General features: G+C 42.6%; 1 protein-coding gene across 3 annotated transcripts in view; it reads right to left on the bottom strand.

Moving 5' to 3' along the window:
• LOC138642409 (uncharacterized) overlaps positions 1–18,057 on the bottom strand; it is a 231,603-nt gene that overhangs the window by 53,285 nt on the left and 160,261 nt on the right. For all 3 annotated transcript variants that reach the window (XM_069730540.1, XM_069730543.1, XM_069730541.1), the window contains exon 15: positions 13,481–13,675. In XM_069730540.1, the coding sequence (XP_069586641.1) occupies positions 13,481–13,675 (195 nt within the window). The remainder of the gene's footprint in view (positions 1–13,480; positions 13,676–18,057) is intronic.

Raw genomic sequence — 18,057 nt, 5'->3', positions numbered from 1 at the left:
CTTAGAGATGCCCTTAATCTGGTAGACTGGGACAATATCCTCAGAAATGAGAATACAGATAATAAATGGGAAATGTTTAAGAACATCCTAAATAGGCAGTGTAAGCGGTTTATACCTTGTGGGAATAAAAGGACTAGAAATAGGAAAAACCCAATGTGGCTAAACAAAGAAGTAAGACAGGCAATTAACAGTAAAAAGAAAGCATTTGCACTACTAAAGCAGGATGGCACCATTGAAGCTCTAAAAAACTATAGGGAGAAAAATACTTTATCTAAAAAACTAATTAAAGCTGCCAAAAAGGAAACAGAGAAGCACATTGCTAAGGAGAGTAAAACTAATCCCAAACTGTTCTTCAACTATATCAATAGTAAAAGAATAAAAACTGAAAATGTAGGCCCCTTAAAAAATAGTGAGGAAAGAATGGTTGTAGATGACGAGGAAAAAGCTAACATATTAAACACCTTCTTCTCCACGGTATTCACGGTGGAAAATGAAATGCTAGGTGAAATCCCAAGAAACAATGAAAACCCTATATTAAGGGTCACCAATCTAACCCAAGAAGAGGTGCGAAACCGGCTAAATAAGATTAAAATAGATAAATCTCCGGGTCCGGATGGCATACACCCACGAGTACTAAGAGAACTAAGTAATGTAATAGATAAACCATTATTTCTTATTTTTAGTGACTCTATAGCGACAGGGTCTGTTCCGCAGGACTGGCGCATAGCAAATGTGGTGCCAATATTCAAAAAGGGCTCTAAAAGTGAACCTGGAAATTATAGGCCAGTAAGTCTAACCTCTATTGTTGGTAAAATATTTGAAGGGTTTCTGAGGGATGTTATTCTGGATTATCTCAATGAGAATAACTGTTTAACTCCATATCAGCATGGGTTTATGAGAAATCGCTCCTGTCAAACCAATCTAATCAGTTTTTATGAAGAGGTAAGCTATAGACTGGACCACGGTGAGTCATTGGACGTGGTATATCTCGATTTTTCCAAAGCGTTTGATACCGTGCCGCACAAGAGGTTGGTACACAAAATGAGAATGCTTGGTCTGGGGGAAAATGTGTGTAAATGGGTTAGTAACTGGCTTAGTGATAGAAAGCAGAGGGTGGTTATAAATGGTATAGTCTCTAACTGGGTCGCTGTGACCAGTGGGGTACCGCAGGGGTCAGTATTGGGACCTGTTCTCTTCAACATATTCATTAATGATCTGGTAGAAGGTTTACACAGTAAAATATCGATATTTGCAGATGATACAAAACTATGTAAAGCAGTTAATACAAGAGAAGATAGTATTCTGCTACAGATGGATCTGGATAAGTTGGAAACTTGGGCTGAAAGGTGGCAGATGAGGTTTAACAATGATAAATGTAAGGTTATACACATGGGAAGAGGGAATCAATATCACCATTACACACTGAACGGGAAACCACTGGGTAAATCTGACAGGGAGAAGGACTTGGGGATCCTAGTTAATGATAAACTTACCTGGAGCAGCCAGTGCCAGGCAGCAGCTGCCAAGGCAAACAGGATCATGGGGTGCATTAAAAGAGGTCTGGATACACATGATGAGAGCATTATACTGCCTCTGTACAAATCCCTAGTTAGACCGCACATGGAGTACTGTGTCCAGTTTTGGGCACCGGTGCTCAGGAAGGATATAATGGAACTAGAGAGAGTACAAAGGAGGGCAACAAAATTAATAAAGGGGATGGGAGAACTACAATACCCAGATAGATTAGCGAAATTAGGATTATTTAGTCTAGAAAAAAGACGACTGAGGGGCGATCTAATAACCATGTATAAGTATATAAGGGGACAATACAAATATCTCGCTGAGGATCTGTTTATACCAAGGAAGGTGACGGGCACAAGGGGGCATTCTTTGCGTCTGGAGGAGAGAAGGTTTTTCCACCAACATAGAAGAGGATTCTTTACTGTTAGGGCAGTGAGAATCTGGAATTGCTTGCCTGAGGAGGTGGTGATGGCGAACTCAGTCGAGGGGTTCAAGAGAGGCCTGGATGTCTTCCTGGAGCAGAACAATATTGTATCATACAATTATTAGGTTCTGTAGAAGGACGTAGATCTGGGGATTTATTATGATGGAATATAGGCTGAACTGGATGGACAAATGTCTTTATTCGGCCTTACTAACTATGTTACTATGTTACTATGAATTGCATTAGGGTTAGTGTCAGGGTGGAGGAAAAAAAAAAAAAATCTGATCTGTGCAATCTACAGCCGCCGAGCACTGATCACTGATGCACAACAGTCATCAACCGCCGGTTGTAAATTTAAAAAAATTACTTTGATTAGGGACAGTAAAAGTATACCATAGTAATCGCAGTCTAAGGCTATGTGCACACGTTCAGGATTTCTCGCTGAAAATTCCTGAGAAAAAAAACGGACATTTTCTGCAAGAAATCCTCATGTGTTTTTGCCGCGGTTTTGACGCATTTTGCCACGTTTTTTTTCCGGACACTTCCCAATGCATTTTGTAGTGGGAAATCTGCAAAAAAAAACCCGCAAAATTAATGAACATGCTGCTGTTTTTACCGCGATGCGTTTTTTTCTTGGAAAAAAACGCAACATGTGCACAAAACATGCAGAATTCATTCTAAATGATGGGTTGCTTATGGTTTGCTTTTTTTGCGGTTTTATAGCGTTTTTATCGGGAAAAAACCGCGAAAAAAACGTAACGTGTGCACACAGCCTAAGGCCGGCGTCACACTTGCGAGTTTTACGGACGTAAGAGCGCAGAAACTACGTCCGTAAAACTCGCAAAAAATACGGCACAATTATTCTCTATGCCCCTGCTCCTATCTGCCGTATTTTACTGATCAGTATTATACGGCTTTCTACGGCCGTAGAAAATCGCAGCATGCTGCGTTTGTCACCGTATTGCGCAAATAAAACGCCAATGAAAGTCTATGGAAGCCCCAAAAATACGGATTACACACGGACCAGCAGTGAGACTTGCGAGGAATACGCAGCGGTGTTACAGAGAGAAGCCGGTAATTCAGTGCGGTGTACAGCAAAATCACACTGACAGCTTACAGTAGAATAGGTAGAATAAATATGTACACATAGAATAGATAGAGATATATATATAGATATATATATATAGAGAGAGAGAGAGAGAGATATATATATATAGAGAGATATATATGTATAGAGATATATATATAGAGATATAGAGATATATATAGAGATATATATATATATATATATATATATATATATAGAGATATATATATATATATAGAGATATATATATAGAGATATATATATATATATATATATATATATATATATATATATATATATAGAGATATATATATAGAGATATATATATATATATATATAGAGATAGAGAGATAGAGATATAGATATAGATATATATATATATATATATATATATATATATATATATATATATATATCAGTGAGACACATATATGTATATATATTCTTACTTCATACAGCCGCGATATAGCAAAAAGCCGGTAATTCAATTACCGGCTTTTGCTTTCTCCTTCCTAAAACCCGACATGATATGAGACATGGTTTACATAAAGTAAACCATCTCATATCACCATTTTTTTTGCATATTCCACACTACTAATGTTAGTAGTGTGTATCTGCAAAATTTGGCCGTTCTAGCTCTTAAAATAAAGGGTTAAATGGCGGAAAAAATTGGCGTGGGCTCCCGCGCAATTTTCTCCGCCAGAGTAGTAAAGCCAGTGACTGAGGGCAGATATTAATAGCCTGGAGAGGGTCCATGGTTATTGGCCCCCCCCCTGGCTAAAAATATCTGCCACCAGCCACCCCAGAAAAGGCACATCTGGAAGATGCGCCTATTCTGGCACTTGGCCACTCTCTTCCCATTCCCGTGTAGCAGTGGGATATGGGGTAATGAAGGGTTAATGCCACCTTGCTATTGTAAGGTGACATTAAGCCTAATTAATAATGGAGAGGCGTCAATTATGACACCTATCCATTATTAATCCAATTGAATGAAAGGGTTAAAAAAACCACATTATTAAAAATTATTTTAATGAAATAAAAACAAAGGTTGTTGTAATATTTTATTTAACGCCCAATCCAATCACTGAAGACCCTCGTTCTGTAAAAGAAAAAACATAATAAACCAACAATATACTTACCTTCCGCAGATCTGTAAAGTCCAACGATGTAAATCCTTCTGAAGGGGTTAAAACATTTTGCAGCAAGGAGTTCCGCTAATGCAGGCTGCTCCTTGCTGCAAAACCCCAGGGAATGAAGGTAAAGTAGGTCAATGATCTATATTTAGCTTCATTTGCGGTGAGGCGCCCTCTGCTGGCTGTTCATAGATCTTGGGAACTTACCTAGAAAGCTCCCAGGCTTTCTAGGAAAGTTCCCACGATCTAGGAACAGCCAGCAGAGGGCGCCTCACCGCAAATGAAGCTAAATATAGATCATTGACCTATATTTAGCTTAATTCCCCGGGGTTTTGCAGCAAGGAGCAGCCTGCATTAGCGGAACTGCTTGCTGCAAAATGTTTTAACCCCTTCAGAAGGATTTACATCGTTGGACTTTACAAATCTGGGGAAGGTAAGTATATTGTTGGTTTATTATGTTTTTTCTTTTACAGAACGAGGATCTTCAGTGATTGGATTGGGCGTTAAATAAAATATTACAACAACCTTTGTTTTTATTTCATTAAAATAATTTTTAATGTGTGTGTGTTTTTTAACCCTTTCATTCAATTGGATTAATAATGGATAGGTGTCATAATTGACACCTCTCCATTATTAATTAGGCTTAACCCCTTCATGACCCAGCCTATTTTGACCTTAAAGACCTTGCCGTTTTTTGCAATTCTGACCAGTGTCCCTTTATGAGGTAATAACTCAGGAACGCTTCAACGGATCCCAGCGGTTCTGAGATTGTTTTTTCGTGACATATTGGGCTTCATGTTAGTGGTAAAATTAGGTCAATAAATTCTGCGTTTATTTGTGATAAAAACGGAAATTTGGCGAAAATTTTGAAAATTTCGCAATTTTCACATTTTGAATTTTTATTCTGTTAAACCAGAGAGTTATGTGACACAAAATAGTTAATAAATAACATTTCCCACATGTTTACTTTACATCAGCACAATTTTGGAAACAAAATTTTTTTTTTGTTAGGGAGTTATAAGGGTTAAAATTTGACCAGCGATTTGTCATTTTTACAACGAAATTTACAAAACCATTTTTTTTAGGGACCACCTCACATTTGAAGTCAGTTTGAGGGGTCTATATGGCTGAAAATACCCAAAAGTGACACCATTCTAAAAACTGCACCCCTCAAGGTACTCAAAACCACATTCAAGAAGTTTATTAACCCTTCAGGTGCTTCACAGCAGCAGAAGCAACATGGAAGGAAAAAATGAACATTAACTTTTTAGTCACAAAAATTATCTTTTAGCAACAATTTTCATATTTTCCCAATGGTAAAAGGAGAAACTGAACCACGAAAGTTGTTGTCCAATTTGTCCTGAGTACGCTGATACCTCATATGTGGGGGTAAACCACTGTTTGGGCGCACGGCAGGGCTTGGAAGGGAAGGAGCGCCATTTGACTTTTTGAATCAAAAATTGGCTCCACTCTTTAGCGGACACCATGTCACGTTTGGAGAGCACCCGTGTGCCTAAAAATTGGAGCTCCCCCACAAGTGACCCCATTTCGGAAACTAGACGCCCCAAGGAACTTATCTAGATGCATAGTGAGCACTTTGAACCCCCAGGTGCTTCACAAATTGATCCGTAAAAATGAAAACGTACTTTTTTTTTCACAAAAAAATTCTTTTAGCCTCAATTTTTTCATTTTCACATGGGCAACAGGATAAAATGGATCCTAAAATGTGTTGGGCAATTTCTCCTGAGTACACCAATACCTCACATGTGGGGGTAAACCAATGTTTGGGCACATGGTAAGGCTCGGAAGGGAAGGAGCGCCATTTGACTTTTTGAATCAAAAATTGGCTCCACTCTTTAGCGGACACCATGTCGCGTTTGGATAGCTCCTGTGTGCCTAAACATTGGCGCTCCCCCACAAGTGAAACCATTTTGGAAACTAGACCCCCCAAGGAACTTATTTAGATGCCTAGTGAGCACTTTAAACCCTCAGGTGCTTCACAAATTGATCTGTAAAAATGAAAAAGTACTTTTTTTTTTTCACAAAAAAATTATTTTCGCCTCAATTTTTTCATTTTCACATGGGCAGTAGGATAAAATGCATCATAAAATTTGTTGGGCAATTTCTCCCGAGTACGCCGATACCTCATATGTGGGGGTAAACCACTGTTTGGGCACTCGGCAGGGCTCGGAAGGGAAGGCGCGCCATTTGACTTTTTGAATGGAAAATTAGCTCCAATTGTTAGCGGACACCATGTCGCGTTTGGAGAGCCCCTGTGTGCCTAAATATTGGAGCTCCCCCACAAGTGACCCCATTTTGGAAACTAGACCCCCCAAGGAACTTATCTACATGCATATTGAGCACTTTAAACCCCCAGGTGCTTCACAGAAGTTTATAACGCAAGAGCCATGAAAATAAAAAATAATTTTTCTTTCCTCAAACATGATTTTTTAGCCTGGAATTTCCTATTTTGCCAAGGATAATAGGAGAAATTGGACCCCAAATATTGTTGTCCAGTTTGTCCTGAGTACGCTGATACCCCATATGTGGGGGTAAACCACTGTTTGGGCGCACGGCAGGGCTCGGAAGGGATGGCACGCCATTTGGCTTTTTAAATGGAAAATTAGCTACAATCATTAGCGGACACCATGTCACGTTTGGAGAGCCCCTGTGTGCCTAAACATTGGAGATCCCCCAGAAATGACCCCATTTTGGAAACTAGACCCCCAAAGGAACTAATCTAGATGTGTGGTGAGGACTTTGAACCCCCAAGTGCTTCACAGAAGTTTATAACGCAGAGCCATGAAAAAAAAAAAAAAAAATTATTTTCTCAAAAATGATCTTTTAGCCTGCAATTTTTTATTTTCCCAATGGTAACAGGAGAAATTTGACCCCAATATTTGTTGTCCAGTTTCTCCGGAGTACGGTGATACCCCATATGTGGGGGTAAACCACTGTTTGGGCACACGTTGGGGCTCGGAAGTGAAGTAGTGACGTTTTGAAATGCAGACTTTGATGAAATGCTCTGCGGGCGTCACGTTGCGTTTGCAGAGCCCCTGATGTGCCTAAACAGTAGAAACCCCCCACAAGTGACCCCATTTTGGAAACTAGACCCCGAAAGGAACTTATCTAGATGTGTGGGGAGCACTTTGAACCCCCAAGTGCTTCATAGAAGTTTATAATGCAGAGCCGTGAAAATAAAAAATCATTTTTCTTTCCTCAAAAATGATGTTTTAGCAAGCATTTTTTTATTTTCACAAGGGTAACAGGAGAAATTGGACCCCAGTAATTGTTGCGCAGTTTATCCTGAGTACAATGATACCCCATATGTGGGGGTAAACCACTGTTTGGGCACACGTCAGGGCTCGGAAGTGAGGGAGCACCATTTGACTTTTTGAATACGAGATTGGCTGGAATCAATGGTGGCGCCATGTTGCGTTTGGAGACCCCTGATGTGCCTAAACAGTGGAAACCCCTCAATTCTACCTCCAACACTAACCCCAACACACCCCTAACCCTAATCACAACCCTAACCACAACCCTAATTCCAACCCTAACCCTAAGGCTATGTGCCCACGTTGCGGATTCGTGTGAGATATTTCCGCACCATTTTTGAAAAATCCGCGGGTAAAAGGCACTGCGTTTTACCTGCGGATTTTCCGCGGATTTCCAGTGTTTTTTGTGCGGATTTCACCTGCGGATTCCTATTGAGGAACAGGTGTAAAACGCCGCGGAATCCGCACAAAGAATTGACATGCTGCGGAAAATACAACGCAGCGTTTCCGCGCTGTATTTTCTGCACCATGGGCACAGCGGATTTGGTTTTTCATATGTTTACATGGTACTGTAAACCTGATGGAATACTGCTGCGAATCCGCAGCGGCCAATCCGCAGTGTGGGCACATGGCCTAATTCTAAAGGTATGTGCACACGCTGCGGAAAACACTGCGGATCCGCAGCAGTTTCCCATGAGTTTACAGTTCAATGTAAACCTATGGGAAACAAAAATCGCTGTACACATGCTGCGGAAAAACTGCACGGAAACGCAGCGGTTTACATTCCGCAGCATGTCGCTTCTTTGTGCGGATTCCGCAGCGGTTTTACAACTGCTCAAATAGAAAGTCGCAATTGTAAAACCGCAGTGAAATGCGCAGAAAAAAACGCGGTAAATCCGCCATAAATCCGCAGCGGTTTAGCACTGCGGATTTATCAAATCCGCAGCGGAAAAATCCGCAGAGGACCAGAATACGTGTGCACATAACGAAACCCTAACCCTAGCCCTAACCTTAGCCCTAACCCTACCCCTACCCCTATTCTAACATTAGTGGAAAAAAAAAAATGTCTTTATTTTTTTATTGTCCCTACCTATGGGGGTGACAAAGGGGGGGGGGGGTCTCATTTATTATTTTTTTTATTTTGATCACTGAGATATAATCTATCTCAGTGATCAAAATGCACTTTGGAACGAATCTGCCGACCGGCAGATTCGGCGGGCGCACTGCGTATGCGCCCGCCATTTTGGAAGATGGCGGCGCCCAGGGAGAAGACGGATGGGACCCCGGCAGGATCGGTAAGTATGATGGGGCGGGGTGGGACCAAGTTGGGATCGGAGCACGGGGAGGGGGGGAATCGGAGCTTGGCAGGCGTGGAACGGAGCACGGGGGGCGTGGAACGGAGCACGGGGGGCTGGAACGGAGCACGGGGGGCTGGAACGGAGCACGGGGGGCTGGAACGGAGCACGGGGGGGTGGATCGGAATGCAGGGGGGGTGATTGGAGCACGGGGGGGGGGGGGTGATTGGAGCACAGGGGGAGCGGACAAGAGCACGGGGGGGAGCGGAGCACTGGATGGAGGGGAGCCGGAGCAGTGTACCGGCCAGATCGGGGGGCTGGGGGGGGCGATCGGTGGGGTGGGGGCACATTAGTATTTCCAGCCATGGCCGATGATATTGCAGCATCGGCCATGGCTGGATTGTAATATTTCACCCGTTATAATAGGTGAAATATTACAAATCGCTCTGATTGGCAGTTTCACTTTCAACAGCCAATCAGAGCGATCGTAGCCACGAGGGGGTGAAGCCACCCCCCCCTGGGCTAAACTACCACTCCCCCTGTCCCTGCAGATCGGGTGAAATGGGAGTTAACCCTTTCACCCGGCCTGCAGGGACGCGATATTTCCATGACGCCACATAGGCGTCATGGGTCGGATTGGCACAGACTTTCATGACGCCTACGTGGCGTCATGGGTCGGGAAGGGGTTAATGTCACCTTACAATAGCAAGGTGGCATTAACCCTTCATTACCCCATATCCCACTGCTACACGGGAATGGGAAGAGAGTGGCCAAGTGCCAGAATAGGCGCATCTTCCAGATGTGCCTTTTCTGGGGTGGCTGGTGGCAGATATTTTTAGCCAGGGGGGGGGGGCCAATAACCATGGACCCTCTCCAGGCTATTAATATCTGCCCTCAGTCACTGGCTTTACTACTCTGGCGGAGAAAATTGCGCGGGAGCCCACGCCAATTTTTTCCGCCATTTAACCCTTTATTTTAAGAGCTAGAACGGCCAAATTTTGCAGATACACACTACTGACATTAGTAGTGTGGATTATGCCAAAAAAATGGTGATATGAGACGGTTTACTGTATGTAAACCATGTCTCATATCATGTCGGGTTTAGGAAGGAGAAAGCAAAAGCCGGTAATTGAATTACCGGCTTTTTGCTATCTCGCGCTGTATGAAGGAATAATAAATATATATATCAGTATATATGTTTTTATTTTTTTTTTAACACATGGATCCCTTGTATAGGCGTATGTCGGTTTGGCAAGCCTGCGATAAAAACACGCAGTACGGATGCCATACGGATTACATACGGAGGATGCCATGCGCAAAAAACGGTGACACACCCTGCCTACGGAGGAGCTACGGACCACTATTTTCGGGACTTTTCAGCGTATTACGGCCGTAATATACGGACCGTATTTGCATACGCTGAGTGTGACGCCGGCCTAATACAGTATTTTTTACGGATTTAAGTTAGTGTCCGAGCGGAAAACAAAATCATCCATGCGTCAATCCTACAGAGGTTGCGAGCGAATCAGCAACACATCACTGATCAACCTGTTTTTTTTTTGATTAGTTGATAAGCATTAGATTTTTTTTCTCTTCTAAACACAAGTTTACACCACACACGGGAAAAAAAAAAAGTAGTCTCACATCCGGTATTCAGCGGTGGAGGCATACGCTTTCCTTTCCTCCGACAGACACATTCAGTGAAGGAGAGGATCACACATTGCTTTATTTTTCCAACATCTTCCAGAAGCGATACGAAGACGCCAAGCCAGAAAATGAACCAGCTCCAACCTTTACTAACCTCATATGGACCTCACCTCCCCGAAGACTGAGGCACAGATTCTTGATTTTGTGGCACAACCAGAAGTTCAATTTGAGACTACAAAGTCTTTTTCGCTTAGTAATTTATAAACCTAATGGTGCCCGCAATAAATTTATACGACCAGCAATTTTTGTCACAAAACCACCCCCATCATCATTTTCTAACTGGACCCTGTAGATGCAGTAGGAATGATTACTTTTAGGGCCTGGTGCTTCACATGAGGATAGTGAAGAAACCAGAACTTCAGTAATATTGGAGTATTAAAGTTTTGTATAACCACTCCACTTTTCCCAATGACCATGACCCATAAACAATAATGCACGGTGTCTTCCCTGAGATGACCCCAAACTTTGCAGACTTTTCAAAGTTCAGCCAGTCATTAACCATTTCAGCAACAAATTTACTGAGGTGTACGTGTCCCAAAGGCACACCTGCGTGGATGAGTCCCTAATCCAGTTCAAAGTGAGGTTCAAATTCCAACAGTAAGAGGGCCAGGTATGGAATTAAGCTGTACAAACTGTGCGAGAGTACCTCAGGCTACACCCACAAGTTTAGGGTTTATGAAGGGAATGACACCCAGATTCAGCCCTGTGAATGCTCCTCTGTTAGTGGGAGTGGGAAAATTATGTGGGATTTGGTGCACGCACTGCTTGGTGGAGGTTATCATCTCTACGTAGCCAACTTTTACACCAGTATCCCACTCAAGTCCCTCTCTGCGCGAGGTACTGCAGCTAGGGGTACTGTCCGAAAAAAACAGAAAGGCCTCCCTAAGACACTAATACGCAAGGACACCATTTGGCAATGCAATGTGACACCTGCCCCGGCACACCTGGCCGGTGTATAACAGAATGCTTCAGACTGTACCATACATCCATGGACTACTACATTTATTTCTGACTTGCACAATTCGTATATGACAACCTGATGTACATCACACAACTCATGTAGACCAACCTAATGCACTCTACACAATTAACGTACATATATATATATACATATAACATGTATATGTTACCACATAAAATTTACATACCAGGAAAACACCACATGAATTCCAATATAGGGTAACCTGTAGGGGGATTCTACTGTTTTAGCACATCATGGGCTCTGCAAATGTGACATGACTCTCGCAGACCATTCCATCAAAGTCTGCATTCCAAAACGTCACTCCCTTCACTTCTGAGTCCTGACATGTGTCCAAATGGTTTTCTTCCACATATGGGATATTGCCTATCAGAATGTTCAGGAGAAATTGCACTAAAAATTTTGGGGTCCATGTTTTCCTGTTAACCTTGTGAATAAAAAAATGGGTCTAAACTAAAATTTATGTGAAAAAATGTTAAGTTCATTTTCTCCTTTCACATTGCTTCAGTTCATATGAAGCACCCTGAAGTATCAAATTTCTTGAATAAGGTTTCGAGCACCATATTCATTATGTAAACTAGGGGGCAGGCCACAGAGGGATCAGTGACCTGTCAGAAGCCATACTGATGAAAACCTAATCAGAGCACCAAAGGCCGCCCCAAAGTACGAGCATATCATTAACTCAAACATTAAACAAACAAACACAAGATGGATTTCATCAACCAAGGTATCATTTTAATCAGTATATGGCGTAAACCTGACCGTGTCTTTATGTTATACAGCACAATCCTGTTGACAGGTTCCCTCTAATTAGAAATGTCAAGGTTTTTGACATTTTAAAACAAGCATAGGTGTATAAACTGTATAAGGTGTCCATGCACTTTTAACCAAGTGGATGAAGTTACATATTACGGTTTTAATACATTTTTATTTTTCTTATTTTTGGTGAGGTTACTTGCTTTGATTTTGGTTTCAAAATTGTATTTTCGTAAAACAAGTTGTGATCGATACGGTAGATGGTTTAATGGTGTCAGCGGTTCCGATAAGGTTGCATCTAAACATACCTTTGCATTCTATTCACTAAAATAGGACACAAGTATGATGTATAGAGACAACGTCATTGGCCTTGGCCGTTCAACTCCCAATTAAGCAAGTAGCGCTGGATAAACTATTTAAACTCTTGCTTCTGCAGCCAATTTTCATTTACTTTAACCTTATCTTTTTCCTTCTTCCAAGAGCCTTAACTTTTTCTTTTCTTCCACCAACAGCTGTTGGTGTCTTTGTCGGCAGGAGGCAATGTTTTGAATTCCCAAGTGGAAAGAAAAAGATAAAAATAGCCTTTTTTTGGAGGGGAGATAAGGTGGGTTGAGTTAGCTTTTATGGCATTAATTGTATAATTGAAAATGAACTGCAAACATGATTTTCCAGGACAGCATTACTACAGCGATACCAAACCAACATTTTTTTTCCCATTTAATTAAGTTTGCAAGAAATTTAGAGAGGTTTGAAAAAATAATCTGGTTTGCGTTATTTTCCAAGATCTGTAATACTTTCAATTTTTCCATCAATAGTGCGATCTGAGGTTTTGTTTTGTTTTTTTCTTAGGAAAGGTGTGCCAAGTACAAAAATCACAATCATGGCATTTTAATTTGTTTTCCCCTTCTCTATGGTGCTTTCCATCCGGGTTAATTTTATATTTGGTTATATAAGACTTAAGGCAGCAAAAAACCCAAAAATGTATATATTTTTAAACTGGGAAAAAAATATTTTTGCTCCATTAATTTTTCAGTCTCTTAGGAAACTTTAATCGGCCGGATCTGATACTATATATCACAGTAAATACTGAAAATCGCAGCGTTATAGATGCCGGTTAGGTCATACAGCCAGCATCTGGCATGTGTGAAAATGTGGAGCTCTTTAGTCCCCTAAATACACGCTCTCCGCAGAGCTGGCATACATGTATGTGACTTTGCGCTATGGGGTTAAGGAATGTTATGTTTCAGTTGTTCAAGCAATACAAAATTCGCATGCTACACGCAAAATTGATTGTCATACTTGCCTGTACTATGTTTTCTAATACGCTTTGCTCTGATTTCTTGTACACGGTCAGTATTGACATTTGACCATTCACAGTATGATGATGTGGTCTCACTTAAATGGTTACTGGTCCCTACTAATTTTTCTTTGTCTGGATGAAGAGTAGACGACTCGTGCTGTTCTTGTATATTTTCGTTTTTTGCTTCACTCGCAGAGCCTTATAAAATTCAACAGATTAATATTTACAATGCAGCAACAGCAAGGAAAAAGAAACACTAATGTAAATCAGTTTAAAAATGTTTGATGGCCAAGAGCATGAAAACAAAAGCTCTGCTGAGGATTCAGGCAATAAAGCATGAAAAGTTGAGTAAGCTCTCAGACTAGTATTGCCTTCAGTAAATGCTTTAAGAAACAATAATAAAAAGGCCAAGCTTTTATATCTGCACGATTTTAACCGTTTGACAAAAGCAAGAAGATATTTTCTGTGAGTACAATTGCAATCTAAAATTTTGTAAATAATTTTTATGAATTTAACAAAAACACATTCACATTTCAATAATTTGGATAGAAAGTCAATTACAGTAATATGGAGTACATTAAGGTTTAACTTTTGAGAAACATTTCCCTATAGTGACATCAAAACAAATGCATGTGGAAACCAGGAAAAAAAATTACTCCAATAATCCTTTATACACTGATTAAAAAAAATAAAGGGAACACTTAAACATCAGAATATAACTCAAGTAAATCAAACTTCTGTGAAATCAAACTGTCCACTTAGGAAGCAACACTGATTGACAATCAATTTCACACGCTGTTGTGCAAATGGAATAGACAAAAGATGGAAATTATTGGCAATTATCAAGACACTCACAGGAGTGGTTCTGCAGGTGGGGACCACAGACCGATGTGGTCCCCATGTTCAGTACCAATGCTTTCTGGCTGATGTTTTGGTCACTTTTGAATGTTGGTTGTGCTTTCACACTCGTGGTAGCACGAGATGGACTCTACAACCTGTTATGGACCTGGTGGTTAAGAGCACCCGGAACGACCTGATCGTTAAACTCACACAGGACAAGCTCTGGGAAGTGGGAACTCTGCTGACCGCAACCCCTAATCCTGTCACACAACTAGAAATAGTCGTGGAGCGTACCTAACAAGACCTAGACGCCTCTGCACAGCCTAAGAGCTAACTAGCCCTAGAGATAGAAAATAAAGCCTACCTTGCCTCAGAGAAATTCCCCAAAGGAAAAGGCAGCCCCCCACATATATTGACTGTGAGTTAAGATGAAAGTCACAAACACAGAGATGAAACAGGTTTCAGCAAAGGGAGGCCAGACTTACTAAGCAGACAGAGGATAGAAAAGGTATCTTTGCGGTCAGCACAAAAAACTACAAAAAACCACGCAGTGTGCGCAAAAAGACCTCCGCACCGACTCACGGTGCGGAGGTGCCACTCTGCATCCCAGAGCTTCCAGCTAGCAAGACAAAATCATGATAGCCAACTGGACAAGGAAATAATGAACAAATAATTAGCAGCAGGGTCTTAGCTGGAGTAGACAGGTCACCAGAAAGATCCAAGAGCGAACTGAACCAGTACAAGAACATTGACAGCTGGCATGGAGTAACGATCTGAGTGGAGTTAAATAGAACAGCCAGCCAAAGAATAAACTACGTCACCTGTGGAAGGAACCTCAGAAGCAGCAGCTCCACTCACAGCCACCAAAGGGAGTCCATGGACAGAACTCGCCAAAGTACCATTCATGACCACAGGAGGGAGTTCGAAAACAGAATTCACAATAACAACCCACACAAGTGGCTCAGGTAGTGCAGCTCAACCAGGATGGTACATCAGTGCGAGCCATGTCAAGAAGGTTTGCTGCGTCTGTCAGCGTAGTGTCCAGAGGCTGGAGGTGCTACCAGGAGACAGGCCAGTACACCATGAGATGTGGAGGGGGCTGTAGGAGGACAACCACCTCAGCCTTTGTGCAAGGAGGAACAGGGGGAGCACTGCCAGAGCCCTGCAAAATTACCTCCAGCAGGCCACAAATGTGCACGTGTCTGCACAAACGGTTTGAAACTGACTCCATGAGGATGGTCTGAGTGCCTGACATCCACAGATGGGGGTTGTGCTCACAGCCCAACACCGTGCAAGACGCTTGGCACTTGCCACAGAACACCATGATTGGCAAATTCGCCACTGGCACCCTGTGTTCTTCACAGATTAAAGCAGGTTCACAACTGAGCTTGTGACAGTCTGGAGATGCCGTGGAGAGCGATCTGCTGCCTGCAACATCCTTCAGCATGACCGGTTTGGCAGTGGGTCAGTAATGGTGTGGGGTGTCATTTCTTTGGAGAGCCGCACAGCCCACCATGTGTTCGCCAGAGGTAGCCTGACTGCCATTAGGTACCGAGATGAGATCCTCAGACCCCTTGTGAGACCACATGCTGGTGCGGTTGCCCCTGGGTTCCTCCTAATGCAGGACAATGCCAGACCTCATGTGGCTTGAGTGTGTCAGCAGTTGCTGCAAGATGAAGGCATTGAAGCTATGGACTGGCCCACTCGTTCCCCAGACCTGAATCCGATTGAACACATCTGAGACATCATGTCTCGCACCACCCACCAACATCACGTTGCACCACAGACTGTCCAGGAGCCTCATCAGGAGCATGCCCAGGCATTGTGGGGGGGAATCATACAGGCACATGGAGGCCACACACACTACTGAGCATCATTTCCTTGTCTTGAGGCATTTTCACTGAACTTGGATCAGCCTGTAACTTCATTTCCCACTTTGATTTTGAGAATCATTCCAACTCCAGACCTCCGTGGGATATTAGTTGTGACTTGCGTTGATAATTTTTAGGTTTTATTGTTCTCAATGCATTTAACTATGTAATGAAAAAATATTTACAACTGGAATATTTCATTCAGTGATATCTAGGATGTGGGATTTTAGTGTTCCCTTTATTTTTTGAGCAGTGTATGTTAGTTATGCTTGATATATTAAACCCCATCCACAAATTAACGTCAGAAAACCTAAAATCACAGTTAAACAATAGACGAGACACAGACAAGGGTACAACAGTCGAAAAATAACAAAAAAACTTTAAGTATTAATTTTGAGGCCAGAAATAATCCCAGGGGACCCAGATAACCTAAAATCTGTCCACCTTCGCATTAAAGCCATCATGTATCCCATTCTGCAAATATCAACTACCATATTGACTAAGTTCTGATAAGAGGCGAGAGGTCCGTTTCCATTGCAGAGCAATAAAACTCCTAGCTGCAGTTAACATATGAAATAACGAGTTCTTCCCCATCCCTCTAGGAGAACTATTTAGTAGGTAGATAGCGGGTTCCAGCCCAACTTCTAAAAAAAACATGGATTTTGGTGTACTCACCGTAAAATCCTTTTCTCAGAGCCACTCATTGGGGGACACAGGACCATGGATGTATGCTGCTGCCACTAGGAGGCGGACACTAAGTGAATACATAAAAATTAACTCCTCCTCTGCGGTATACACCTACCACTGGCTCCAGCTCGAACCAGTTCAGTGACAAAAGCAGTAGGACATCAAAACCATGAAATACTGGTACAACATGTCAAACCGAAGTACAAACACAGCCATCAGGCCAATAGGGTGGGTGCGGTGTCCCCCAATGAGTGACTCGGAGAAAAGAATTTTACGGTGAGTACACAAAAATCCATGTTTCTCCTTCGCCTCATTGGGGCACACAGGACCATGGGACATCCGAAAGCAGACCCTGGATGGAGAACAGACAACAGATCGAACCTCATGTACCAACTGTCTATAGATGCACTGCCGCCTGCAATATCAGCCTGCCCAGGCCCACACCTGCAGAAGCCTGAGCGTGAATGTTGTAGTGCTTAGAGAATGTGTGCAGACTGGACCAAGTCGCAGTCTTGCAAACCTGTTCTGCCGACGCCTGGTGCCGAATGCCCCAAGAAGCACCCACCGAACAAGTAGAGTGCGCCTTAATCCCCACTGGGATAGGCTTGTCCCTGAGATGGTAAGACTCTTGAATAGTCGAGCGTATCCACCTGGCTATTGTGGATTTTGAAGTGGCGAGACCCTTCCTGTGACCCTTAGGAAGAATGAATAAAGCAACCGACTTGCGGAAGGACACTGTCCGGTGAGATGTACGTGAGAGCCCTTACCAAATCCAGAGTGTGAAGAGCCCTCTGCACCCGGTGCCAGGCAAAAACGAGGGCAGGATATGTCCTCATTAAAGTGAAAGGAGACTACCTTGGGTAAGAAGGACAGGGACAGCCTGACAACCACCTTGTCCTGTTGGAAAATGAGGCAGGACAGAGGCCAGCTCTGATGAAACCCGCCTGATTGATGTCACCGCGACATGGAAAGCGACCTTCCATGAAAGGTGGGTTAGCGAAACGTCACGCAGTGGTTCGAAAGGAGACTCCTGTAGAACACCCCGGACCAAGTTAAGGTCCCAGGGTTCCAAGGGCATTCTATAGGGACGCACCACGTGGGAGACCACCTGAGTGAAAGTCCTCACTCATGGCTTGAAAGCGATTCTGTGCTGGAACAAAACAGATAAGATGGGAACCTGGC

The sequence above is a fragment of the Ranitomeya imitator genome, chromosome 6 (genome assembly GCF_032444005.1).
Source record: "Ranitomeya imitator isolate aRanImi1 chromosome 6, aRanImi1.pri, whole genome shotgun sequence".
In the NCBI taxonomy this organism is placed as follows: domain Eukaryota; kingdom Metazoa; phylum Chordata; class Amphibia; order Anura; family Dendrobatidae; genus Ranitomeya; species Ranitomeya imitator.
The sequence above is the reverse complement of the archived record's forward strand: the minus strand, read 5'-3'. Positions and strand labels throughout refer to the sequence as shown.